The sequence below is a fragment of the Balaenoptera borealis genome (genome assembly GCF_965194805.1).
Source record: "Balaenoptera borealis genome assembly, chromosome: 2".
NCBI classification, from domain to species: domain Eukaryota; kingdom Metazoa; phylum Chordata; class Mammalia; order Artiodactyla; family Balaenopteridae; genus Balaenoptera; species Balaenoptera borealis.
Window position 1 is genome coordinate 103,054,960 of NC_138867.1, and position 27,882 is coordinate 103,082,841.

Genomic DNA, 27,882 nt, shown 5'->3' on the forward strand with positions numbered 1-27,882 from the left:
ACGAAAAATGTACCTGGCAATATGCCAAGAAGAGGATAAAAATTAATTTTTTTAAAGTACTTTCTCTAGAATCTACGGGTGAGGCAGATAAATACATGGCACAATACCGTGTGATAGTCACCAGAGGCTTAAGGGAACTTACAAGCCAGGCTCGGAACTGAGACAGCATGGAGCCCACAGAGCTGTTTGGTTACATCTGGAGGTGCTGGCCAGTGGAAGAAAAGAGGAAGGCTGCTCTGGTTATAGGGCACAGCCTATTCTGAGGCATGGAGTTCTGACAGGCAGACACATCCTGGAGCTGCAAATGTGTGGTGAGGAGGTGGGGTCTTCACCTGAGACTACTGTAGAGGGCTTTGCAGGGTCCAAGTTCTTAAAGCAAAGGGCCTGATTATTCCTCTTTTGCATGACTAAGGTCTCATCATAAACTTCAGAGTTTCAAGTTGAAATGCCCCCTGGCCTCAAGGGCAAACTGAAGTAGGCACAGCTGTTTACTTGCAGCCCAAGAAGCTTGCTATACAAGTCACCTTCAAGTTTCTATTCTGCCCTGTGCTCTAACCTAAGGAAGAAACTCGGAGTTTGCAAATGTAACCTGATAACCAAATTTCCTCATTGGAACACTTCATCTTTTAGGTATTTTCAGGTTATTATGTTCTGGCCTGAGGGGCAGATTCCAGCCCTCACCTTTCTTTTTTCTTTCTTTCTTCCCCCCCATCCCAACCCCGTCTTCTATTTTTCTCTTATAGTTAAAAAGCCCTATACAGGCAGGATTTTAGAACTGGAGCACCGGAATGTTTGTCTCAGTGAGCAGCCGGCTTTCGGGCTCTGTATTATATTATAGCATCATTCCCAGGTTCGACGGCTAACTCAGAAGGAGACGCTGACCCTGGAATCGAAGGGAAACAGTTAAGTCTTAGTAGAAGTAGGGCAGGGTTCGCTGCTGTTCTTGCCAGCCGAGTGTTAAGGCGAAAATTCAACCAACCAAAAGCAAAATGAAGAGGCTCCATGCTTTTCTACTCCTTGCTGTCTGGCGATCTGTCAAGGGTGGTGTCTTGCAAATTGCAAGCCCAGCGCACCCTCGAGCCTCAAGGGCAGGGAGCGTCGGGGTGCGGCCCTGTACCCGGCGCGGTGGCGCGCACACCCCTTTTCTGCAGACTCACAGGTTTCCAGGCCCCGCCTCCTCCGGGCCCAGCTGATCTCTGCCGCCCTTTGGGCCTGAAACCCAGGAGCCCAGAGCCCCACGACCTCGGCTCCCGGTCCCCGACTCCGGCCCCGCCCAGAGAGCGGCGGACGACAGGGTCCCCACGCCCTCGGCTCCCGGCCCTCGGCTCCCGCCCCGGGCCCGCTCCGCGCACTCTCTGGGTCCCGCAGGCTCCGGGAAGGAAGGTGGGGCGGCTGGGCCGGGGGCGGGGCGGCGGCCGCGGCCGTGAGCCCGCCCCCCGCTCGCTCTGCGCTGGCCGGCTGGCGCGACCATGGAGGTCTACATCCCGTCCTTTCGCTACGAGGAGAGTGACCTGGAGCGGGGATACACGGTAGGCGCCGGCCGCGGCGGGACAGGGCCCCGCGAGCCGAGCCTGCGGCTGCTGAGTCCGGAAGGTTCCTCCGGCAGCCGCCGCCCCTGCGTGGGGTTGAGGGGTGGGGTCCCTTCGCTCCCCTCCCTTTCCCTCCCCTCCCCGGGCCCACTGGGAAGGCTGCGCCCCGGCGCGGTTGTCAAGGAAACAGGAGCCCCCTCCCTGGCGCGGCGGCGGCGGCGGCGGGCGCTCGGGGTGCCCAGGTTTGGTCCCTTCCCCCTCCCCGCCCCGCTCCCGGCCTCCGGGTAGGAGCGCCGGGAGTCGTGTCCTCGGACGCGGCGCTCGCCATTCTCCCCGCCGCCAGTCCTCTGGAGCCCGGGATGGGCTGCGTTCGTTTCTGGCACAGCTGCTCCTGTGTCCAGACAGAAGTGGCTTTGCGGGCGGGTTGATGTTGGTTTCCAAGTTCCGTAGGGATTCATTCAGATGGAAAATATGCTAATTAAAAAAAATCATCATTTGTAGAATTTATTAGCCAAAGCAAACACATGTGTTGCTTTTAGATGATTCCCAAAGTTTTGTTTCTTCTAGTTCTGCAGTGCCATGAAATGGCAAAAATCGGGTACTCACTGAGCACCTGTTCCATGCCTAGGACTGTGGTCTCTGAAGAATGAGAAACATTCTTGCTTTCAAGAATCCCTTGCTTTCAAGGATCCCTGCTTTCAAGAGTGGAGGAGTGGCAGGGAGGGCAGAGACCAGGGCCTGGAACCTTTGGGTAATAAGTTTAGCAAATGAACTGTAGGTAGTTGATTTCCCAGTGAACTTAGACAGCTTCATCTAGACAGTCATTGCTAGAGGGAGAAATGCCTCAGCCTGGGATAGACCTTGGAAAATTTTATTTCCATTTAAAGAACAGGTAGGCTTTGGGGAAAATTGCACAGGGCACTCTAAAGGATTGTTATTTTATTCACTTATTCACTTGTTATTTTATTTAATTCACCCACTTGCTAAACTCCAGTTACATTAGTTTGGCAGAGAAGTATTTTAATCTCTCTCTTCTCTAAAGATTATTGGGTTTTGGTGACAATTTATTTGGAACCTTGTGTTTTCGTAGTGAGGATTAAATCACCCTCTCAAAGGAATTTTTAGAATTAAGAGTAGTGATTGAAAAAAAAAAAATCCAAGGAGTATGTGGGTTTCTAGAATTAAGTAGACTACTGGGTCCACGTATGCCAAAACAAGTTCTCAAAGTGCCTTCCCTTGGGGGAAGGGGAGGACTTCAACCAAGGAAGAGCTGAGCTCCCTGGCCGTTATTTATATAAATAAATGAATTATGAAATTGATTAAATATACTGTATCTTACTTCAGAAAAAGGGGTGGAGGAATGAACTTAAATTTGAACCTATTCAGGTCTTTTTCATTAAGCCCAAAACCTTGGTTGTCTTTCCTTCTTTCAGGTGTCTCACCTCTCCCATCAGCATCAACAGTCATGGAGGGCTTTCCATCTTTAGGGCATTCTTTTAGGACCTGGAGATAAACAGGCTGCTTGTCAGGGGCCTTGGTCTGAGTAGTCCAAGCTAAAAGTTAATTACCTCCCCAAATAAGCACTTAGGTGCATCAAAATGATTGGTTTTTTTCTATTAGAGTATCTGTGTTTTAACCCAAGTTTTCCTGTTTCTTTGTATTACTTGTGTTATGGCCAGCCATATGCCACACTCCAGGTTTTGAATTAAACTGATTTGGAAGGAGCCTTTTTCTTGGTAGACTTGGTAGGTAGAAGATTGCTTATGTGAGGAGAGTTTGTGTGCTTTTTGAAAATTTACTTAAAAAAAAAATCCTAATTTATGTAGGTTGGTAACCATTTGTTAAGATACTTCTGTGAGTGCTTTTTTTCCTTTGTGAGTTTGTGAAGCAGATACTTTCTACCCTTGGCCAGCAGTTTTGGAATTGTACAGCAGTTTATTCATTCAGCAAACATTAACCGAGTGCCTGCTATATGTCTCTATTCTGGGTGCTGGGAAGGTAGCATCGAATAATATTTCATCTTTTTAGAAAAACACAGAATTTAAAAATATCATCTCAGTTCCCTAAACAAGAAACTGGTAAAATAATGTATACTTTAGTGTAAAAAGTACCTTTTTACTTTAGTGATTGTGTTTCAAATTTAAGAAATATTAAACTGCATTCTAACAAATTCAGTGATAGGAAATTTAAAGTAGAGGATGATTTTTTCCTCCTTCTTGTCCCACGCCCTTAGGGATAACGCAGAGGGGTGCTTTCTTAGAGACTTTCCCCCCTATGCTATGAAAACATGTTTTTTTTTTCTTTTTTAGAATAAATAGCAGGATTTCACTATAACTGTCATTGTACAGCTTATGGATACCTTTCTGTGCCAATACGGATAGGTCTGTCTCCTTCTTACTGGTAGCAAAGGGATCTTCCGCAGAAGGAATGCACCATAATTTGTTTACACAGATCTCTGTTGGTGGCCATTGACATTTGCTTCTAGTTTTTGGTAACTATGCCAAATGTTGAAATAAGATATCCCTGTACGTGCTTTTTTATGCCTACTACTAGGATTTCTGTAGAACATTAACTAGAAGTGGTACTTCTGGGCCTTCTAAGTTTTTATCAGTATTGCTCAATTGTTATTCAAAAAGCTTATACGAAGTTATGCTTTATGTATGAAGTAATTTACCTTTAAAGAGTGAATGTTTGCCCTTTGAACATTTAAACATTTACTGTGGGCCTGCACTGTGTTAGGTGGGGAATTGAAAGGTGGAAGGACGTTGTTGCTGTCCTTAGGGACTCTCAGCCCATGCAGCAGGGGTCAGGTGGGGAAGGGTTAGAGCGCTCTGATGTCAGCTGGAGTCCTGAGGAGGAACAGGGCAGTTCAGCTCTGCCTAGCGTGGTGTGCTCTGGGTGGGGGAGGGGTGCTCAGGAATGCTGACATGTGAAATCTGATGAGAATTTTGCTGGGATTGTGAATTCCAAAAAGAGGAAGCGTGGGGCAAAATTTCATCTCAGGAAAAAGGCATGTTAAACTCCCAGATTCACCAAAAAACAAACCACACCAAACAAAAAAAGGGCCACTTCTAAATCATTTTAGTTTACAAAGAAGCAGGAAAGGATACTGTAACAAAATGCAGGTGAACCCTTCCCACCCTACCCCTACCCTCCATAGTGTGTTTAATATCTGTTTCCCTGCTAGGCTGTAAGCTCCTTGAGGCTAGGACAGTGTCACTCTCCACTGCTGTATCCTTGTACAGGGCTTATCACATAGTGAAAATTCACTACATGTGTGCTGAATAAATAATGAGTCTTCTAATAGGAGAAGAAAGTCAGAAGCTCAGTGATCCTGAGGCGTGAAGCAGCTCAGTGAGTTGGAGTGGGGTTGTGCAGTGATTCCTGACAGAGAGAGGTGTGTAGAGACCAGATGGCTAGACTTGAGAGCTATAAAGGGGTATGGACTTCAGCTTCAGAGAGTGGGAAGTCGCTGGAGTTTTAAGGAAGGAAGTAACATGATTAGCTTTGCATTTAGAAAGATGACCCTGGAGCATTAATCATGTAGGAGATGCAAAATGACCAGAAAGGAGAGGATGAGGGCTGAACTAAGGCAACTGGGAAAGGAAAGGGGAGGACTTAACAGGAATCTCCAGGGTCTGGTGACCAGATGTAAGGCAGCAGGGCGACTCCCGCGAATATGGGTGCCAGTGACCAAAAAAGAACTGACATGTGGGCAGTTTCATTTGGGGGCCTGCTGAGTTTTTTGTGGCAGATGAGGCTATTTCATTTTGGAGTTCAGGATACATAGAGAGGTCTGGGTGAGGGGTGTGAGGCAGGAAGAGAAAGAACAGTAGGTGCTTTATAAGAAGGAAAGTGCTAGATATGGCTCACTGGCCTTGTCAGGTGAGGATGGAGAACAGCCCATTGGACATGAAAGGAAGCAGGTTCTGGGTGCCAATATAGGCTAGTATTGATATTTTCCATTTTCAGATAACATGGTTGGTAAAAACAAAACAAAACAAAACTAGAATTACCATTCATGTAACAACATAAAAGTTTGAAGGTATTAGATTTCATTTTCCATAGTTGTAAAAATCGAGGCATTCAATTAGATAGATTTTCAAGTCCATTTTAACTGTATGTGTGTGACTGAGTGTGTTGTGTTTATACAAATACGTCTTTTTCTTGAGATCTGGACTCTTCACTGATTTACTTTATATCATGCTTTTCAATAGATAAGGCAGCTCCATATATACACGATCATAATATTGAGATATATGCAGGGATAATTATCAGTTTAATATTTTCTAGATTAAAATACACAAATAGAACAATATAATGAACCACCATTTACCCATTACTCACCTTCAATATTTTACAATACTTATTTCGTTCACCACCCTTCATTCTTCCATTAAAAAAATAATTCTGGAGTGTTTTAAAGCAAATCCAAAATAAAATTTCACCTGTAAATATTTTACTGTGAATATCTGACAGGCAAAGACTTTTTTTTTAAAATTTATTTATTTATTTATTTTTGGCTGTGTTGGGTCTTCGTTTCTGTGCGAGGGCTTTCTCTAGTCGTGGCAAGCGGGGGCCACTCTTCATCACAGCGCGCGGGCCTCTCACTATCGCGGCCTCTCTTGTTGCGGAGCACAGGCTCCAGACGCGCAGGCTCAGTAATTGTGGCTCACGGGCCCAGTTGCTCCGCGGCATGTGGGATCTTCCCAGACCAGGGCCCCGAACCCGCACCCCCTGCTTTGGCAGGCAGATTCCCAACCACTGCGCCACCAGGGAAGCCCCGCAAAGACTTTTTAAAGAAACATAACCAAAATGTAAATACTACCACAAGGTTAGCAAAACCTTAATATCATCCCAATTCTTAGTTGTTTTTAACATAGCCATAGTGCACATATTGCCTTGGAATTAACAGTGGTCTGTGGGAAATATTATTATTGCCATTTTATATTTGTGAGAATGACACTGGTACGATCAAGGGGGCCTGGCCACGTCCACTCTCTGTTTACTTTCATCCTCAGAGTAGCTTCCACCTGGTGACAAAATGGTAACATATTGCAGATTAAAAAAAAAAAAAAAATCGTATTCTACAAAATCCAGAGGAAGAGAGGGTGTTTCTTCAGAGCAAGGGCACTTTCCTTCCTTCATATCTCATTATCCCTAGTTAGTTCCTCAACCCATGCAGTTGCCAGAGGAATTCTGTGTGCTGATTGGCTGCCTTCACCATGATTCATGTAATCACTATGGCAAGGATAAGTTAACCAGATGGAGTGAAAATAGTTAGGGGGCATCCCTGGAGCTAGGAATGAGGTCAGGCCATTCCTGCCACCTAACCCTGTAGACACCGCAGTGGGAGAAGTTCAGAAGGGTAGCAAGACCACAGTGCCCACAACGATTATCTTCCAGTCACCCTTTATAAGCATCTATGATGCAGGAGGCCTTTGTGTAACAAGGACATAGCTGGCACAGTGCCTCACACGTGGTAAACTCACAGCATAGGCGAACATTAAACGTGTGTTGAGTGATTAAGTCAAGCATGTGTAAGATATGTTCCTTACCCTTGAAGACAAGAAATACAGTTTGAAAATATTCTTGAACGTTAAGAAACAGAATGCTACATTCACTTGAAAATCAAAAATTTTACAAGAGGATTGAATTTTGCAGATATGGTGCTTAGAAATTGATCTATTCTTTTAAAATAAACTTTTTTTTTTTTTTTTTTAAAGATGATTTTTTTTTTTAAAGTTGTTTTTTTTTTTAAAATTAATTTACTTATTTATATTTGGCTGTGTTGGGTCCTCCTTTCTGTGAGGGCCTTCTCCAGTTGCGGCAAGCGGGGGCCACTCTTCATCGCGGTGCGCGGACCTCTCACTATCGTGGCCTCTCTTGTTGTGGAGCACAGGCTCCAGACGCGCAGGCTCAGTAGTTGTGGCTCACGGGCCTAGTTGCTCCGCGGCATGTGGGATCTTCCCAGACCAGGGCTCGAACCCGTGTCCCCTGCATTAGCAGGCAGATTCTCAACCACTGCGCCACCAGGGAAGCCCTAAAATAAACTTTTGATTTTGAAATAATTTTAGATTTGCAGGAAGGTTGCAAAATTAGTACCGACAGTTCCATATACCCCTCACCCAGTTCTGCTGTTACCATCATCCATTACCATGGTAACATCAAAATAAGGAAACTAGCATTGGTAACTTGTTATTAACTAAGCTCCAGACTTTTTGGATTTCACCAATTTTTCCACTAACGTGCTTCTTCTGTTCCAGGATCTCATCCAGGATACCACATTGTATTTAGTTTCATCTGCTTTGATGTGATACTAAGTAGTCCAAGTTGTAGTACACTGTCTCTCAAAAATGAGACAGGCATGTTATTAGATATGAACCTGTACCGATTAAATCAAATTTTGATTATTTCAGATGCTTCCTTGGAAAGTTTTGCCATTTGGCAAAACCCTATTTATAATATTCTACCAGTTTATGACAGAAGCTGACACAGCCTCACAATGAAAAGCACAGGCTGTGGATGGACTCATGCTGTCTGCCTCAGATCTTGCCTGCAGCATTTAGCCTGAAGCCAGACTTTGGGCAAGCTGCTGAATCTTCCTGTGTCTTATTTTCCTCATCTGTAAAAGAGCATGCTAGTACAGACATATCTCAGAGATATTTCGAGTTCAGTTCCAGACCACTGCTTATTGCAATAAAGCGAGTCACACAAACTTTTTGGTTTTCCAGAGCTATAAAAGTTATGTTTACGCTATACTGTAGTCTATTAAGTGAGCAGTTGCATTATGTCTAAAAAAAAAAAATTTACATAGCTTAATTAAAAAATACCTTATTGCGAAAAGATGCTAACCTTCATCAGAGCCTTCAGTGAGTCATAACCTTTATGCTGGCGGAGGGTCTTGCCTTGACGTTGATGTCTGCTGACTGATCAGGGTGATAGTTGCCGAAGGTTGTGGTGCTGTGGCTATTTCTTAAAATAAGACAACAGTGAAGTTTGCTGCACTGATGGACTCTTCCTTTCATGAATGGTTTCTCTGCAGCTTGCAATGCTGTTTGATAGCATTTTACGCACAGAACTCTTTTCAAAATTGGAGTCAGTCCTCTCACACCCTGTTGCTGCTTTATCATCTCAGTTTATGTTATATTCTAAATCCGTTGTTGTCATTCCAACAGTCTTCACCAGTAGATTCCATCTCAAGAAACCACTTTCTTTGCTGATAAGAAGCAACTCCTCATCCATTGACGTTTCATTATGAGATTGCAGCAATTGAGTCACATCTTCAGGCTCTACTTCTAGTTCTAGTTCTCTTGCTGTTTCTAACACATCTGCAGTGAACTCCTGCATTGAAGTCTTGGACCTCTCAAAGTCATCCATGAAGGGTTGGAATCAACTTCTTCTAAACATCTGGTAATGTTGATATTTTGACCTCTTCCCATGAATCATGAATATCCTTAATGGCATGTAGAATGGTGAATCCTTTCCAGAAGGTTTTCAATTTACTTTGCCCTGATCCATCAGAGGAATCACTATCTGTGGCAGCTATAGCCTTCTGAAATGTATTTCTTAAGAAATAAGACTTGAAATTTGACACTACTCCTTAATCCATGGCACAGGCTATGGACAGATGTTGTCTTAGCAGGCATGAAAACAATATGAATCTCGTTGTACATCTTCATCAGAGCTTTTGGGTGACCAGGTGCATTGTCAATGTCTAGTCATATTTTGAAAGGAATTTTTTTTTCTGAGCAGTAGTTCTCAACAGTGGGCTTAAAATATTCAGTAAGCCATGTTGTCAACAGATGTGCTGTCATCTAGGCTTTGATATTCCATTTAGAGAGCACAGGCAGAGTAGATTTAGCATAATTCTTAAGGGCCCTAGGATTTTTGGAATGGTGAATGAGCATTGGCTTTAGCGTCAGTCACCAGCTGCATTAGCCCCTAACAGGAGGGTCAACCTGTCCTTTGAAGCTTTGAAGCCAGGCATTGACTTCTCTTCTCTAGCTATGAAAAGTCCTAGATGACATCTTCCAAGAAAAGGCTGTTGCATCAACATTGAAAATCTGTTGTGTAGTGTAGCCACCTTCATTCATTATCTTAGCTAGATCTTCTGGATAACTTGCTGCAGCTTCTACATCAGCACTTGCTGCTTCACCTTGCACTTTGATGTTGTGGAGACAGCTTCTGTCCTTAAACCTCATGAACCAACCTCTGCTAGCTTCAGACTTTTCTTCTGCAGCTTCCTCACCTCTCTCAGCCTTCACAGAATTGAAGAGAGTTAGGGACTTCTTTGAATTAGGCTTTGGCTTAAGGGAATGTTGTGGCTGGTTTGATCTTCTATCCAGACCACTAAATCTTTCTCCGTATCAGCAATAAGGCTGTTTCACTTTTTACCATTCATGTGTTCACTGCAGTAGCACTTTTAATTTCCTTCAAGAACTTGTCCATTCACAACTTGGTTAACTGTTTGGTGCAAGAGGTCTAGCTTTTAGCTTATCTTGGCTTTCAGCATGCCTTCCTCACTAAGCTTAATCATTTCTAGTTTTTGATTTAAAGTGAGAGATGTGCGACTCTTCCTTTCATTTGAACACTTAGAGGCCAGTGTAGTGTTATTAATTGGCCTAATTTCAAATATTGTTGTGTCTCAGGGAATAGGAAGGCACAAGGAGAAGGAGAGAGATGGTGAGTGGTCAGTTTGTGGAGCAGTCAGAACACACACAACATTTATCGATTAAATTTGCTGTCTTATATGGACACAGTTTCTGGTGCCCCAAAACAATTACGATAGTAACATCAAAGATCAGTAATCACAAGATCACCATAACAAACATAATAATAATGGAAAAGTTGGAAATATTGCAAGAATTACCAAAATGTTACACAGAGACATGAGGTGAACAAATGCTGTTGGAAAAATGGTGCTAATAGACTTGTTCCACGTAGGGTTGCCACAAACCTTCAATTTGTAAGAAATGTAGTATCTGCAAAGTGTAATAAAGTGAAGTGCAATAAAATGAGATCTGCCTGTAACTACCTTATAGGATGGTTTAAGGATGAAGTGAGAGAATCCTTACAAAGTGCAAGGAATGGTGTCTAGTTATGTTCGTGATTTATTCATATTATTTCAAGTAGGGACTGCCTTGAAGTTTACTTTTTTTTTTTAAGTTCTGTAATGTGAATTAATAGTGTAAACCAAAGTCTAGGATAAATATTTGTGCTATGTAAGATAAACTCTTTGCAGAGACTTTGAAGTACTACAGAAGCAACAATTACATTTAACCAACTTGTATTCTTATTACAACTTTTGTCAGTTCAATTCAGGTTTAGTTTTCTAGCCCTATTTACTACATATTTTTTTCCTTCAAAATCACAGAGACTAGTACGTTTATATAAATGATTGGGATGTATTATAGCGGGCATGGAGATACATATTTCCCACCTTCTCCGTTCTCTTCCATCCCCCACTGCATCTCTCCAAAACAAGCAAACCACTGGGCTCATACCTTGTATTCTTCTGCTAGTTTTCCAGGTACTCATTCAGGTTTTTAATGCAATTTCCTGTTATTTTGCTTTGTATTTGTCAGTTCTGTTTTAATTTTCAATTGTTGTCTTGCTCACCCTCTCTTTTAAAAGTAACCACTTATTATGGAAAATTTCAACATCTCCAGCAGTGGAGAGAATAGTGACCTCTTTACTCATCTTTTTTTTTTTTTTTAATTTTTAAAAATTTATTTATTTTATTTATTTTTGGCTGCATTGGGTCTTTGCTGATGCGCTGGCTTTCTCTAGTTGCGGCGAGCAGGGGCTACTCTTTGTTGCTGTGTGCGGGCTTCTCATTGCGGTGGCTTCTCTTGCTTCAGAGCATGGGCTCTAGGTGTGCGAACTTAGTAGCTGTGGCGAGTGGGCTCAGTAGTTGTGGCTTGCGGGCTCTAGAGCGCAGGCTCAGTAGTTGTGGCGCACGGGCTTAGTTGCTCCGAGGCATGTGGGATCTTCCTGGACCAGGGATCGAACCTGTGTCCCCTGCATTGGCAGGCGGATTCTTAACCACTGCACCACTGGGGTGGTCCTTTACTCAGCTTTAAAAATGATAAACTCATGGCCAGTTTTGTCTCCTACTCTTTTCCACTGCTCCTTGCACAGCCTCCCCAAGATTTCATTTTGAAGGAAATCTCAGACCTGTCAGTGAATATTTTCAGTTTGTATGTCTAAAAAATAAAGATTCCCCTTTTAAAATATAATCACAATATCATTATCAGATTATTTAAAAATAAGCCATAATTCATCAATATTGTAAATATCAATCCATTTTTACATTTCCTTAATTTTCCCATTCATGTTCTTTTTTTTTTTTTTTAATGCAGCTTGTTTGAATTGGGATTGAAACTAGGTCTATAGAATGTGATTGCTTAATATATCTTTTTTAATCTATAGGTTCTTTTTCTACCTCTCTCCCTTGCTTTTTTTTTAACAATTAGTTTGTTGTATAAACTGTGACATTTGTCTCATAGAGTTTCCCACATTGGATTTTGCTGATTACATCCTTGCCATTACATCCTTGTCATGTGTAATATAAAAATATTAACACATTTTTCTGTTCCTTACGTGGTAAAAAGGTAGAGGCTTGGTCATTTTCAGATTTGATTTGTGATGCTAGCAGCCCTCGAAGAACATTGCCTATTAATATTAATCAATATTAATTAATTAATTAGTATTAATTAATGTTAATTAATAAGGAATCTATTAATTCATTAGCGGTTGCTTAGCATTGATATACTAATTTTATCATTCTCTCTTCATTTATTGGCTTGAATACATGTATAAAGAAGGAACTTTGCCTCATAAATTAGTTACTCTGAAGCTTAGTTTTTATAGGAAAGGCAGGATAAATGCTTGATTCTTTCTCTTATTATTTATTTGTCAACATTATGGGTTGGTTGCCTCCAAAGATCACAAACTAAAAGTGATCATAGAGGCTTTCTTTTAAAAATTAGCATTGTTATGAATTTATGTATATTAGCATGTTTGATGTAGTTCAGTCCACTGCCTTTGTCATTCTTATATGCTTTTTGTCCCGTCTTTGGTCATTTTCAAGTTTGGCTTTTTCACGTTGGCTGCTGTGTCTTTGACACAACCTCAGTAGTCTTTGATAACTTCCTTGCTTTCTAGTATAACAAGATATTCCCAGTAAATCGTTTACCTTTATTGCCCCAGATCTGGAAAAGCCCCTTTAGCTTTTTCTCTAAAGATTCCTGGTTACCTTTAGTGGGAAATGATTTAGAGACCACGATCTGGGCATGGGGTATATACAGTCGGCTTTCTGGATCTGTGGGTTTCACACCCATTCAACCAACCTAAACTAAACCTTTTTGCAGTTCATGGAATCGGCAGATGCCGAGCACACGGATATGGAGAGCGGACTGTATTTACTGTACAGTGTCCTTTGTTGTAAAGGACTTGAGCATCCACAGAGTTTGGGGCTCCTGGAACTCATCCCCCACAGATTCCAAGGGATGACCGCATTTGTGGAGGTCTCTAGATCTTTTCTGTGGTCAAGGAAGGAATTTATTTTCTTAGTCTCTTGTGTCTTCAACTGTGTCTCCTTTCTCCCACACTGAAAATCTCAGTACAGTTGTCCCTCGTTATCTGTGGCCCATTGATTGGTTCCAGGATCCGCTCTGCATACCAAAATCCCAGGATGCTCAAGTCCCGTGATCGGCCCTCCACATCCGCGGGATCTGCATCTCTGATAACACCAACTAGCTACCTGGTCTCATTTTATTTTGTATTCTTAGGGATTTTTAAAAAATTAATTTTGTTTTGTACTTGTGTAAAGTATCTACTGCATCAGGTTTATCTGCAGAAATCTAACTTCCGTTTATGTCCTATTCACCGTTTCCTTCCTCTGCCATTAATGCCCATTAAGAAAAACAGTTATGGTTTATCCTTATATTACAAATATATATACACAAATACAAATATGCTTGTTCCTCTACTCCTTTTCTTAGATTAAACAGTAATACATTAAAACATTTTCTTCCACGTGCTTTTTTTTACATAACAGTATATCCTGGAGATGACTACACGGGCATACGCAGAGATGCTGCATTCTTTTCTATAGCTCTTCGCTCTCCATTGTTGGCTGCAGTCAATAGCCTTGTCCATATGTCTTTTTGTATTTTTGTCAGTGTATCTTTAAAATAGATTCCTAGCAGTGGGTTACGAGATCAAAAGGTAAATGCATATTTAATTTTGCCAGGCATTGTCAAATTCCCTTCCTTGAATTGTGCAATTTTGCACTCCCATAGCAGTTTATGAGAGTACTTGTTTCCTCACAAGCTTGCCAATTGAGCATGTTGTCAGGCTTTTGGATTTTTGCCAATCTGATAGGTGAATGGTGGTATCTGAATGTAGATTCCATGTAGTTTGCTGGCTAAATTCTGATGACTGGATTGGGCATATTTGAAACATTCTTGTGTCCCCTTCTAGTTGCGCCCCCCTTTTTTGAAGGGAGTGTGGTGGGTATTTTAAATATGCTACTGTCCTCTTGTTGATTTTTATTAAAAATGCAGATTACTCAGGTTTTCACTTAAAAATTTTTATTCTAAGGAAGAACCAATATGTGGGTTGAGTCTCACCATCTGCCTTTTCTTAGTTCTTTGAGTTTAGATAAATTTAGGAATTTAGAAATTGTTTTAGAAACCATGAGCTTCTCTCTCTTATACACCCTCCCCGTTCTCTTCACCTTGCCAGTGGAACTTAATCTTATTTTCAAAATTACACAAGCCCAGTAGAGCAACAATTCATTCTCGTGATTATTATGTGCCTCCTTTCTCGCAGGCATTGCACTGGTATTGTGGGTGCAGGGTAGCTGACATGAGAGCTTGTTCTGGAAGGATGAGTGGCAGTTTGCCAGTTTGAGAAAGGGAAGAAGGTCATTTCAGGTTCAAGGAAGGGCCTGGGGAAGGGTGAGAAGTCTGGGTAGTGGGTAGGTGGTGGGGTGGGACTGGAGTTTGAAGGTTGGGTTGAGTGGTTTAGTGGGACTGTAGATCCCCAGGTAAAATTCTGTCCTGGAAGCTCTACAAGTAATGAGAGTGTTTGTGTGTTTGTTTGTTTGTTTTTAAGAGGAGAGAAATATCAGAGGTACAAATGACCAAAAACATATGACAAGATAGTTAGTCTCACTAGTAATTAAGGAAGGGCAAAGTTGAAACCAAGTTTTTAAAAAATTCGATAGGCAAAGTGAAAAAGATTGATAAAAACCAGTACTGATGAAAATAGGGGTGAGGGGAGACGGTTCTTTACTGTCTGTTGCTGAGACTTTCCTACTGTTGGTGAGACTATAACTTGGAGACTCTGTTTTGGAGGTCAGTTTGACAGTATTTACTAAATAAAATATTTATATAACCCTTTGACCCAGGCTTCCCACTTTTTGGTCTGTATCCATGAATGCACAAGGATATACATGTAAAGTTATTCGTTGTAGCGTTGTTGATAATACCAAGAGAAAATGGAAACAGATCACTCATTTGTTAAATAAATATTTAACAAATATTTACTGACTACCTACTGAGTGGCAGGCAGTAATCCACCTGTTTGGGATATAGCAATGAACAAAACAGGCAAAGGTCTCTCTTCAAGGAGAGTCAGTCGACAGTTTCTATCCTCAAGAAGCTTACATTCTAATTGGATGGGTGGAGAAGGGCAGAAATAAACATGATAATTAAATTATATAGTATCTCAGATAGTGATAAGTGCTGAGTAAAATAAACAAGGGAAGGGGGATAAAGAGTGCCGGGGGGAGCATCAGAGAAGCCCTCCCTGGGAAAGTGACATTGGAACAGAGACCTGAAGGAGGTGAGGGGGTGAGTCATGAGGTTATCTAGGAAACATTGTCTAGGCAACAGGAACAGTGTGTGCAAAGGGCATGAGATAGGAATGTGCCCAGTGTGTTTTAGATGTAGGAAGGAGTCCAGTGAGGTTGGACTGGAGTCAGAGAATAGGGGGTAATAGGGGATGAGGTCGCAGGTAGTGTGATGGGGGCGGATAATGTGAGGTGGGGTGATGGTTTGGGCAGTGCATAGCCAGTAGGTCTGGGAAGGAGGGATAAGGCTTTTACTCTGAGAGAAGGGAAGCAGAGGAATGATTTGATTCACCAAGTATGTTTTGATTACTAACCACATGATCAGTGTAGTGGCACTCTTCTAGATGCTGAGGACACAGTAGCAGAGAAAACAGATGGAAATCCCCGTCCTTACATGTTAGTTACGTGAGTTAACTTTGAAAAGAATCAGTCTTATTTCAGTGTGGAAAATAAACTATAGGAGGGTCAGGTACAGGCTGGAAGCTCAGTTAGGAAGCTATTGTAGTATCCTACATAAAAGATGATGATGGCTTAGAACAGTTCTGTAGATGAAAGTGGTGGAAGATGGATGGATTCTGGACAGATTTTGATGATGGAGCCAACAGGATTCACTGATGGATTTGATATGGAGTGTGAGAAAAAATGAGGAACAGGATGACTTCAAGATATTTAGCTTGAGCAAATGGAAGAATGGTGGCACTGTTTACTGAAATGTGGATGAATTTGGGTAGAGCACATTTCGGGGGAAAGATCAGAAGTCCTATTTTTGGACCTGCTTAATTTGAAATGTTTCACCAAATATCTAGGCATCTTGTGGGTCAGTCAAATTGACATATAAAATTAACCATTCCAAGTCCACCCCTTACCAACTTGACACCCACGTGCATCTCCTTAAACCATACTTAATCTCCAAATAAAGATGACAATAAGGTCATAATTCTACCTCACATGATACAACTATCCTATATACAACTGAAAACACTCTAACCCCTTACCCAGAAGAGGAGTTAAGGTCCTTGAGTCAGGACATCCTGAAACTTAAATACTATGATGTGAAGTTAACAATACTTAAATACTCCTGTATAAAGTCAGTACATCTTATGTTACACAATAAGGAGATAAAAGAGGGAAGAAAACAAAGATATTTGCTTTCTGTATATTAATATATGTATGTACACATTTATATATGCACACAAACATATTCATAACACAGAAGGAAATACTCATGACAATTACAGGCCTCATTTCTGTAACTGGTCACAAGTTTGCAGCTGATGTTTATAACTACCTTCTTTCACTGCCCAGTCCATATTCTCCTTGCCTTCAGTAAGTACATTAGCTGCTCTTGGTTCTTTACCTAGTGAAGTGACCCAAACCTTCATTCCCAAAGGGTCTGAGATGTTAGTAGTTCTGCTTGAATTGGATTGTTATAGTTTTCTGTTGACTTTTATCACAGGGCATCGTAATATTAAGAGACATCCTAAGGGATCTCCTGTGTTGCAGATACACTCTTCCTTACCTCCATTGTGGAGTAGTGGTCCAGTTTCCCCTTGGCAATTAGGATCAGTCGCCCCAGCCGGCACAGTAACTCCCTCTGCACTTACTTAGAGACACGAGGAGATCAGAGTGGCCAGGTGATAGTCTTAAATTTTAGTTCAGTGGAATCATTGTTGTGTCCCTTGGTAGAAGCATAGAAGCATTTTTTCCCCTTTGGAACTAAGACTTCTGGGCCAGCCGAGCATAAATTCATGGGGACAGAAAGCAAGATTTTTGCCAGTGGGTCCCTAGGGGTAATAGTGAATTGTGTCACTCCCATTTCCACTTCTCTGTTCCTGGGTCTGTGAATCCTGGCTTTGGGAGAAACAGCACCTTATATTGGATGCTGATTCAGAGCATATCCACCTTCCTAGAGAACCTTGTCCCAGCCTGCAAGGTATTGCCATGTGGCTGAGACTGTAACTGAGTCTGCAAAAGGCCATTCCACCTTCTGTCAAACCAGTTGCTTCAGGATGGTGGGGAACATGGTAATACCAGTAATTCCACGATCATGGGCCCATTGCATCACTTTATTTGCTGTGAAATGAGTTATTTGAGCAGAATCAATGCTGTGCTGCGGAATGCCTTGATGGTGGATAAGGTATTCATTCCATAAGTCCATGGATGGTAGTCGTGGCAAAAGCATTGCATGTATGGAAGGCAGATCTGTATCCAGAGTAAGGGTCTGTTTCAGGAAGGACAAAATATTGTCCCTTCCATTATGGAAGTGGTCCAACGTAATCAACTTACTACCAGGAAGCTGGCTGATCACCCTGGGGAATGGCGCCGTATTAAGAGCTCAGCGTTGGTCTCTGCTGCTGGCACTCAGCAGTGGCCGTAGCCAGGTCAGCCTTGGTGAGTGGAAGGCCATGTTGCTGAGCCCGTGCATAACCTCCATCCCTGCCACCTTGACCACTTCGTTCATGAGCTCATTGATGACAGGGGTGGCTGGGGAAAGAGGCTGACTGGTATCCACAGAACAGGTCATCGTATTCACTTGATTATTAAAATCCTCCTCTGCTGAGGTCGCCCTTTGGTGAGCATTCACATGGGACACAAATATCTTCATGTTTTTTGCCCATTCGGAGAGGTCTGTCCACATACCTCTTCCTCAGATTTCCTTGTCACCGTTTTCCAATCATGTTCTTTCCAGTTCCCTGATCATCCGGCCAAATCATTGCTCACAACCTATGAATTGGTATGTGGTAGCACATCTGCCCATTTCTCCTTCCAAGCAAAGTGAGCAACCAGGTGCATTGCTCACAATTTGCCCACAGGGAGGATTTCCTTTCACCATTGTTTTCCAAGGGTGTCCCTGAAAGGGGCCCGTATTGACGGGGTGTCCACTTTCAGGTGGTGCCTGCCTATGGAACAGAACCATCTGTAGACCAGGCAGAGGTCTTTTCTTCCTCTATCACCTGATCATAGGGAATTCCCCAAGTGGCCATAGGTTAGGCTAGGAGAGAAGGTAATGTAGCAGAAGTGGGAACCATGGGCATTTGGGCCACTTCTTCAAGTAACTTACTTGTGCCTTCACAGCCTTCTTGGGCCCAATCACATACGTACCACTCCTGTTTAATGATGAAATATTGCTGTGCATGCCCAACTTTTAGCCTGGTGAGCCAAATAGCACCCAGTTCCTGATGGACAGTTCAGGTTGCATCATAACTTGGTCCTGGCTAAGTGTTCAGTCTCTACTCAAGCCCATTAGTAGGCCAAGAGCTGTTCCTCAAAAGGAGAGTAGGTATCCACAGAGGATGGCAGAGCTTTGCTCCAGAATCCTAAAGACCTGCGCTGTGATGCATCTGCAAGGTCCTGCCGGAGGCTCCAAACACCATCCCCATGTGCTACTGCCCTTCTAGCACCATTGGATCTGCTGGATCATCATGGCCCAAGTGGCAGAGCAGCTTGAACCACAGCAGGACCTATTACAGAGCCTCCTCTTGTTCTGGGGTGCACTCAAAACTAGCAGCTTTTTAGGTCACTTGGTAAAGGGACCAGAATATGTTGCATCCAAAATTCAAAGAGGCCCACCACGTTATGGAGGGCAACCTGCTTTACTTAGTCTACCGGTTTAAATATTAATCTCATCTCAAAACTCTCACAGCAACACCCAGAATAATGTTTAACCAAATATCCGGGCACCTCATGGTAAAATTAACCATCACACTTCCTCCTAAAAGTAAAATTAGACATTTCATTCATATATAAACATTGTAGTGTTTTTCTCCTTTTTGTTTTTGTTCAGATGAATATAACATGAGAAAACAAGCTTTTATATTTTATTATCTGATATTTATTTTACACTATGGTTTAGTTCTCCCCGCAGTTGGAAAGTTTTCTCTTCAAATACATACCTGTAGAAGGGTTTTGTACCTCCATTTTTAAAAAGTGATCATAGTGCAGGGAATAAAAGTTTATAGAAATGATCTGTTTTCCTTGTTTATTATTAGTGAACAATTAGATCTCACTGTCAGTAAAAATTGATGGCTGCAGCTTCCTAACTATTGAACTTGTGCTAATAAATGCAACAGTTGTTCATAATTTGGTGGTAAATGACCTTTAAATGTAGATGTTTACAGAGGCTGTCCTTGGGGAACAATTTAACTTCCAAATGACACCCATGAGTACTTGTTATCATTTAAATATGCTTCCTTTTGTCAATAGCAGAATAACAAATACTGGTTAGATTTCTAATGTTGATTCAGATACCAGGAAACCTGCTGAATAAATTAGTGTACATTTGATTTATATTGACCAAAATTTTTTACATTGCTGTGTTACAGGTCAAGGTGACATGCATTTAAATGCATTGTAGAGCAGAGGTCATGCTTGACTGACGTGAATGCTTACACTGTTTTTAATTAACTTTTAAATATTATCCTAAAATTCCTTCTCAAGTACCAATTGTTAGGTAGAGGATTGAAATTAACTTAGGACGTTAGTTGAGACCTTATTTTGAAAGTCAATAATCTTAATCTTTCCCATAAAAATTATTGGAGTAAATTACTGCTACATTTTATCTTATAATTTGTTGGGAAATCAGATCTGTTTTTTCCATCATAGACTCTGAATTCATTGTGGGTTTTCCATTGTCAGTTTTGCAGAAAAAATCTGAGATAGCACTGAAAACATTTTTCGAAGTAATGAACAAAGTCTTACCTAGTACAGGAAGTACTTTATCAAGCAAACGCATTTTTTTTAGTGCTAGGAACTTTTTCACTGATGTTGTTGTGTGTGCCTGGAGGGAGGATGGTTTTCACGGTGAAAATGTAGATTAATCTTGTCAGCCATTCATTAGTAGTCCAAAATAGTATATGTTTTAGGGAAGCTTTAATCAACACCTTACTTGCCCTTTGAGAGAATATCTTCACAGTGAATGCTGCTTCTTTTGCATATAAATATTGTTGGATAAAAAGCAGTTTGTTTTCACTGTAGAATTTTTTTCACTTATGTCCCATGTAAGAAGGTTTACATAATTCAAAAGTTTAGAACTGAAACGTGCAAAGGTTTTTATTCTTCTCAACCATGCAGATTTGTTATTAATCAAAAAATGTGCATTGGGAATTTCAGGGTAACCTTCTGAGCTTTGCTTCTCAAGGAAAGGCAGCACAAAGCTCTTCTCTTTTAAAACTTCTCATGTCAACTTCTACAGCTACCCTCTAGAGCAAACAGGATAGCAGCTCTGCCCACCTCCAATGAATGGCAGAGTCCTGGGATGTCAGGTTAGTTTCAGCCACACTGTAGCTTTCTGCCCAGGTTGCAATGCCCAGAACAGCATCAACCCCGTATGGTCCACGAGGTCAAAAAAAGTGACAGTGTTGAAAATGCCAGTGAGTGAGAAAAGGAAGTGGAGATAATAAAATTGAAAGTGGTGAGAGAATGACCCATGTTGTATGTGTGTATGAGATGAATCATTCAGTAGTAGAAACCATTCTGAAGGACTGAGGGGAGAGTCAGGTGGCATTTCCCATAAGTGGAAAGGCAATTGTGACTGACGAACGGAAAGACTTTTAGGTGTCATCACCAACCTCGGGAGAAGGCAGGGAGTCTGAGAAAAAGGCTAATCGTCGATGTGATGGTGCTGCTGGTGGATGACCCGTTGGGATGCCATCCAAATGAGGGATTGAACTTCTAGTGCAAATAATTAGCTGCTAACGCTGTGGTGCTCAGCTCTTGCTGCAGCTTGGAGTCACCTGGAGATCTTTATAAACTAGAGATGCCTGGGTCCTACCCTCAGAGCATCTAATCTAATGGTTCTGGAGTATGGGTTGAGCATTGGAACTTTTTAAAAGTCCCTGGGTGATTCTGATGAGCAGTAAAAGTTAAGAACTGCACTAAAAATATCCCCACGATGCTTGTGGAGATCATTAAGGGAGGTTACTTGCCCCAGCACATCTTAATAGGGTAAGTCAGTGGTTCTTAAGAGCTCCTTCAGGCTCCATCCCCAGAGATTCTCAGGTGATTGGAGCCCAGGCTTTGGTAGGTTGAGCTCTTCAGGTGATTTTAATTTGTAGCTAAGCCTGCAAACTAAGGAGGTGGCTTACCCTGTTTTGAAAAAGATGGCCTGTAGAGTGTATATTTAGCATGAAGGAGATATGTCAGCTTTGTTTTAAAGCTTTAAAGGACTGATTTACATTCTGATTCAGCCAAAGTGCACCTAAGACTGAGCCCTTAAAACACTCTTAAGTCTTTGGATCCATAAACAAATGAACTTAGAAAAAGCTTTCCTGATGTCAGATAGTTTGAGGAACTTCTACGGAGTGTCACTGGTAAGCTTTGGAGCCAGACAGACTTGGTACCACATTCTGGCTTGTAACTTCCCAGCGAGGCAACTTGTGCAAGTCATCACCCTCCCTCTGTTCCCTAAAGTGCTGACCTCGGTTTTCTCTCAAGGATCTCAAATTAAGTATCAGCCTCATAGCAAGAACGCTCTGACCGGGGCAGCTGTTGTTATTTCTAATCCTTCTAATTAAATTTTTGCCAATAGAGGTTAATATTTCATCATATATTTTACCTTTCTTTCATCTAGTGTTAAATTTTTTTTCCTTTGAGTAGTTTCATATTTAATTCACTGCTTTAAATAAATTATTGTTTTTTTATGCTCTTAGATTTTTATTTATTTTATTGAAGTATAGTTGATTTACAATGTTGTGTTAGTTTCAGGTGTTACAGCACAGTGATTCAGATATATGTATGTATATTCTTTTTCAGATTCTTTTCCCTTATAGATTATTACAAAATATTGAGTATATCTATTTTATATATAGTAGTGTGTATATTTTAATCACAAACTCCTAATTTATCCCCCTCCCCTTTCCCCCTTGGTAACCATGTTTGTTTTCTATGTCTGTGGATCTATTTCTGTTTTGTAAATAAGTTCATTTGTATCTTTTTAAATGAATTTTTTTTTGTTTGTTTTTGGGTTTTTTTTTAAATGAATTATTTTTAAAAAGCATTATAGCTGATTCACTTTGTTATAAAGCAGAAACTAACACACCATTGTAAAGCAGTTATACTCCAATAAAGATGTAAAAAATTATACTGCAAAAAAAACTGTAAAAAAAAAAAATTATCAAAAGACCCTTGCAGTGCTTTCAGATTAGAGAATGACATCTAAAGTGTGCTTATCACCTCATATGTAAAAACAAATGAAGAATGTTGATTATGTGGTTAAACAACCGATTGTTGACAACTGCTATTTATTTATTGATCACTGAGTGCTTAGATGAAATTCCAGCCACTGTTCTTCACTGTAGACTCCTAATAGTGTTCGCAGGTAAAACTTTGAATTGTTTTCCTCCTTTCTCCTGATATAAGAAGGTCTTTTTAGAAGAAGCCAGACAACCAAACCGAAATCTGTAAGTGTGTTAGCATATGGCTCTGGCCTGGCAGTGGGGCTGGGCCAGTCCCCACCCAGACCCATTCTTGTGTGCTTTTATCTGAGCAGAAGTAGAACTTTTGACTTCTGACTCATCAGTGTTCAGGTTTAGCCAGGTTCAGATGACGCCAGTTTGAACGAATGTCACTGTAACCTGGAGTTTTGTGTTAGAAGCTCTTTCTGCAGTCAGGGTTTGTTCCTTCAGTGAGTCGCGGTTTTAGAAAAGTTCTGTGGAGTTCATCTTTCTGTGACCTAGAGGATCCTAAATGCCTGGCTGCGGAGGCTGACAGTCTGCTTTATTGGAAGTTTAGCTCAGAGTTCACGTGATTAGGGTGAGTAAGTTCGTGTACCGGGTGCTGTGTAGGGCCCCAAGCGGGGCTGGCAGGGAGAGCCGGCACAAGTACCAGGCACAGGCCGGAGCCATGAGAGGTGGCGGTGGGTGAGGGCTGGGTGAAGGCATGGAGGTGTGGAGTGTGAGGCACAATTTCAGCAGCCCCAATATTTACTTACATTCATTTATTCAGCCAGTGGTTCTTTTTTTTTTCCTTGTGTTTGGCCACGTGGCTTGGGAGATCTTAGTTCCCAGGCCAGCGATTGAACCCAGGCCCTCAGCAGTGAAAGCACAGAGTCCTAACCACTGGACAGTCAGGGAATTAGCCAACCAATGGTTCTTTTTTTTTTTTTTTAATACATTTATTTATTTATTTATTTTTGGCTGCGTTGGGTCTTCATTGCTGCACGCGGGCTTTCTCTAGTTGCAGCGAGCGGGGGCTACTCTTCGTTGCGGTGCACGGGCTTCTCATTGCAGTGGCTTCTCTTGTTGCGGAGCACGGGCTCTAGGCACGTGGGCTTCAGTAGTTGTGGCTTGTGGGCCCTAGAGCGCAGGCTCAGTAGTTGTGGCGCACGGGCTTAGTTGCTCTGCGGCATGTGGGTCTTCCCGGATCAGGGCTCAAACCCGTGTCCCCTGCACTGGCAGGCGGATTCTTGACCACTGTGCCACCAGGGAAGTACCCAGCCAATGGTTCTTGAAGGCCTACAGTACACCAGGTGCTGTACTGGGCCCTAAGGTTGCCATCACTTTCAGCAGTTTCTTTCCAAGACCCTCAAGAAATCCCAGAACTCTCTTTCAGAAAGGTTCTTCCTGTTTGTGAACACTGTGTACACTTGAGCTATAGTTAAATCAACTAATCCTGTATTGCTCCATGGAGAGCTGAATGTATAAATACAGTTACGTTAACAAGCTTCAATATGAGCAAACTGTTAACTTCAGTTTTCTTATCTTTAAAACAGGTGAACAATAATACCTAACCATAAAGTCATTGCCAATATTAAATGGCATGAGGCATGTGAACTACCTGGCAACGGTCTGCCTCAGATTACGTTTAGTGCAAAAAGAATTACCGTTGTAATCAGGCCTCTCTCTGCCTTCACAACCTTGGCTCAGTCCTTCTCTGAAGGCCAGGTACCAGAACACAGTCTAGAAGCCTGTGTGAAAGACAGCTGGGAGCGGGGTCTCCCAACACGTTTCCTTGTTGTCTAACACGTGGAGGAAACAGGGAGCATTAAATGGGTGCGATGGTCCAAGTAGAGGGGAAAATTGATGTGCGTCCTTGGGTGCTGACAAGTGTCAGCGTGTTGTACTTGTTCTGATACTGGCCCATGCAGCATTAGAGCCAGCCTTTGTGAATCAGGCAGTTGCTTATGTTTACTTTGTAACCTTGACCTCCTTGAGAGAACTTTCTATGAGAAGGGAAGTAGCAACACTGTTGAAGAGTGGACCTTGGATGACACCCAGCCACTTCCTAACCATGTGTTTAGCAGTACCCAGTTGTTTAAATGCTTTGAGCCTTGGTTCCCATAAATAGGCATACTAGGAATGCTTTATATCCATTTGGGATTGTTTTCATCAAGTGAAATAATAGGTGTAAAGCCCTTAACATGTGGTTGGTTCTGTAGTAGTTAGTGTTGGCATTTGTTTCTAAGAATTTAAATCTTTATGTTGGATTTCTATAGAGAGTTCCCTAAGTTAGGCTTGTGTGGGATTCCTGATTTGAGTACATTGGATACTGTAAACCCCTCTCCTGTTCCTTCACTTTACCACCAAAGCAAAACAAAAACAACAAAAATAATGCCTTTCAAGTAAACATTTCATAGAAATTCCAGTATGGCAAAGGGATTTGGGGTTCATGAAGTTGAATTAGAGTTTGACCTGTGTTTATTTTATTCATGAACTATTTAGGATTTTCTCATGTCCAGTGGACACACTCTGTCAAAACCAATTAATGATAAAGTTTTACCAAATGCAAAATACAGTGCCATGAAAAAAGTTTACTTAGAACTCCAGAGAGCTTGAATATTATGACTTCATTTATTTTTTTTTATACACATCAGTGTATACATGTCAATTCCAATCTCCCAATTCATCCCACCACCACCCCCATTCCCCCACTGCTTTCCCCCCTTGGTGTCCATACGTTTGTTCTCTACATCTGTGTATGACTTCATTTTTATGGGGAAAAAGTAGATGAGTCTTATGGATTGCCCATGCAAATATGCACTTCTAAAGAAGTCTTCTTTTAATATTTTGCCATCATTTGCTTGAGGCATATGCAGTCTAGCGGTCTAGCGGGAGTGCAGCAGGGCAGAAAGTGTCTGGGCTTGAAGGTAAGCCAGACCTGGCTTCTCACCTGGACAGGTGTCCTAATGACTCAGTCTCTTCATTTGTAAGGCTGGGGGAATGCTGGCACTGAGAGTTGTGAAGATAAAAATGTAACTGAGATAACAAATGAAAAGCACATACTATGGTGTTGGACGTACACTAAAAAATAGTTGCTGTTACTATCCTGGATCTAAAAAACAGGAGGAGAATGATAGATTTCTTTATTGCAGCAGCACGTGAGAAGCACGCGTTTTACCTTTTCTCGTGTCTTCTCTACCTCTGGCCTGGGCATCCCTGCTCTCCTGCTCAGTGCCACCTGCCCAGGGGTCCGAAGTCTCTTGGAGTCGACACTGCATAGGAGGAAGCTGTTTAGCCTGCCAGGTAGATTGCATGTCGTAAGCCTTCTGTCCGGAGATTGTAATGAAGCCTGCTGTGATTCTGGTGCGGTGAGAGGTGCGGTGTGCAGAGTTATACTTGATGGGACCAAAGTGCCAGCAGCTCCAGTGACCAGGATTCCCCCTGAACCAGTTGGATCCGAAGGGCTCTGGTCTTGTTGCTGCCCAAGTGGTCGTGGTGGAGAGGCATCATGCTAGTACCTTTGGGGATGTTCCTGGGATTTGGAGGTCAGAGTTGGAAGCCATGCACCCAGTTCATTGGGGGTTGATTTAGGAACCCAAAAAGAGTTTTCCAGTATCGTTATTAAACCCTGGAGAGAAACTTGAAACAGAAACTCAGTACAAAGGATAGCCCATGGGAGAGTGAGTTTTGGTAATTGAAGGAAGTGTTTTGTAAGCTTGAATGTCCAGTAATGTGCAGAGTTAAAATACAGGAAACACTTTCATATTGAAAATGGGTACAGAACCAAAAGTTCCAGGAACTGGCTTATTAAATAATAATGGTGAAAAATGATTTAAAATCTTGTGTGTGTGTTTTAACGTTAGATATGCAAAAGCTAGACTAAGTACTTCTTTTGTTTGATTTATCCAGTTTTTGCTTCCTTTGGCTGCCCTGGGTCTATGCAGGAGCGCCTCCTGGCATGATGGAGAACTGTCGAGTTGTGATCTTTCCTTCTGAATTTCTTGTGCATGATTTTATATTTAAACCTTTATAAGCAGTTCCATCGATGTTCTTCAGGTGCTATACAGATTGTTCTTAAATGAATGTGGGTAGGCCCTGGATTCTTAAGTTGACTACAGTACTGTCATTTTCAAAGTATATGTTTATTTTCCAGTTTTTTAGATTTGGAGAGTTTTTAAAAAACAACACTTGCTTTATGTTAGTAATGTATTCATTTTCATTGGCCATTTATCATAGTGTCAGTTTATAAAAATAAAGATATATTAGTCTTTGAAAGCCCCTTAACATATTTTGAACTGATCAACTGCTTAGTTAATATATTTGTAACATTGTAAGATAGTTAACTTTCAGGGATAGTTCCATGAAGGACAGATGGAGATTATTAAAGATCACTGCCATTTAACCTCTTGTGCTCTTAGTCTTAGCATACAAAGGAAGGAAAGCATTCATCTGTTATAAAGTAGCATAATTAATCTGTATAATTTAGTAAATCTAGTCTTCGAATCCCTGCTTGTTGCCAGCTACGGGCAATTGACAACGATAATGCATGATTCCAGCCCTCAAGGAGTTTGCAGTTTAGTTCTACACAAATGACACGGCACCCGCGAAGCAATAATGAATGCTTTATGGTAATACGTAGAAAAGTAGCAAGTTGTATTGAATGGAGATTTTGAGAATGACGTCAGTGAGGAGTAAAGTACCAGGAAGACTTCCTACAAGAAATGGCTTAAGCTGTGTGCTGAAGCATAGGTAGGATCTAGATAAGCAGATGGAAAGGATAAGGCTTCTGTGAAGGAACCCCTACCCCCCAAAAGGTAAAAACATGTAAATGAACATTATGTGATGGGGGATGGGAAGAGAGCGGTGTCCAGTGTGCAGGAGGTAGTGGAAGGTGGAGGGTGCAGTATTCTGGGTACACGGGGCAGAGCCAGGTGGCAGAGGTCCCTGGGGAGGACTGCCTTTTCTCTGTTTCTCCTGGACGGTGGCAGCCACCATTGTTGAAGTGTCAGAGTTCATTCCACTTTTGACGGGGATTGGGGAGAGGAGGGCACGTTCTAGAAGGTGGGATGTCTGAGTTGCTTTGGGGGGGTGGTGGTGGAGAGGAGAGAATGCCTGTCACCAGCATCAGGTAAGGATGGGATCGGAAACTTTGAAATCTGATAACTTTGTGCAGAAGTAAACAGGGCTGCAGAGCGTATTTCTGAACAGCCAAGTGACATGAAAATGAGGACATCATGTTGATTAAACTTACCTTGATGTACAGAATGTTTCCAAAGGGGGTTGATTGGAGTCCTCTATGAGACTATTGCCGTGGACCAGGCTAGGGTAGGGGGAT

The 27,882-nt window shown here is 41.9% G+C and overlaps 1 protein-coding gene across 7 annotated transcripts in view; it reads left to right on the plus strand.

Annotated features, from left to right (window-relative positions):
- Positions 1–1,028: 1,028 nt before the first annotated feature.
- Positions 1,029–27,882, plus strand: part of SNX24 (sorting nexin 24) — a 176,041-nt gene continuing 149,187 nt past the window's right edge. Inside the window, exons 1-2 of one of the 7 annotated variants that reach the window (XM_082380732.1) lie at positions 1,150–1,529; positions 8,708–8,942. Coding sequence is in view for 6 of the 7 variants with exons in the window: in XM_082380736.1 (XP_082236862.1) it covers positions 1,470–1,529 (60 nt within the window). In the remaining variant the exon portion in view is untranslated. Of the gene's footprint in view, positions 1,530–8,707; positions 8,943–27,882 lie in introns of all 7 variants that reach the window. The other 6 variants (XM_082380736.1, XM_082380733.1, XM_082380729.1 and 3 more) reach the window with 6 other exon arrangements.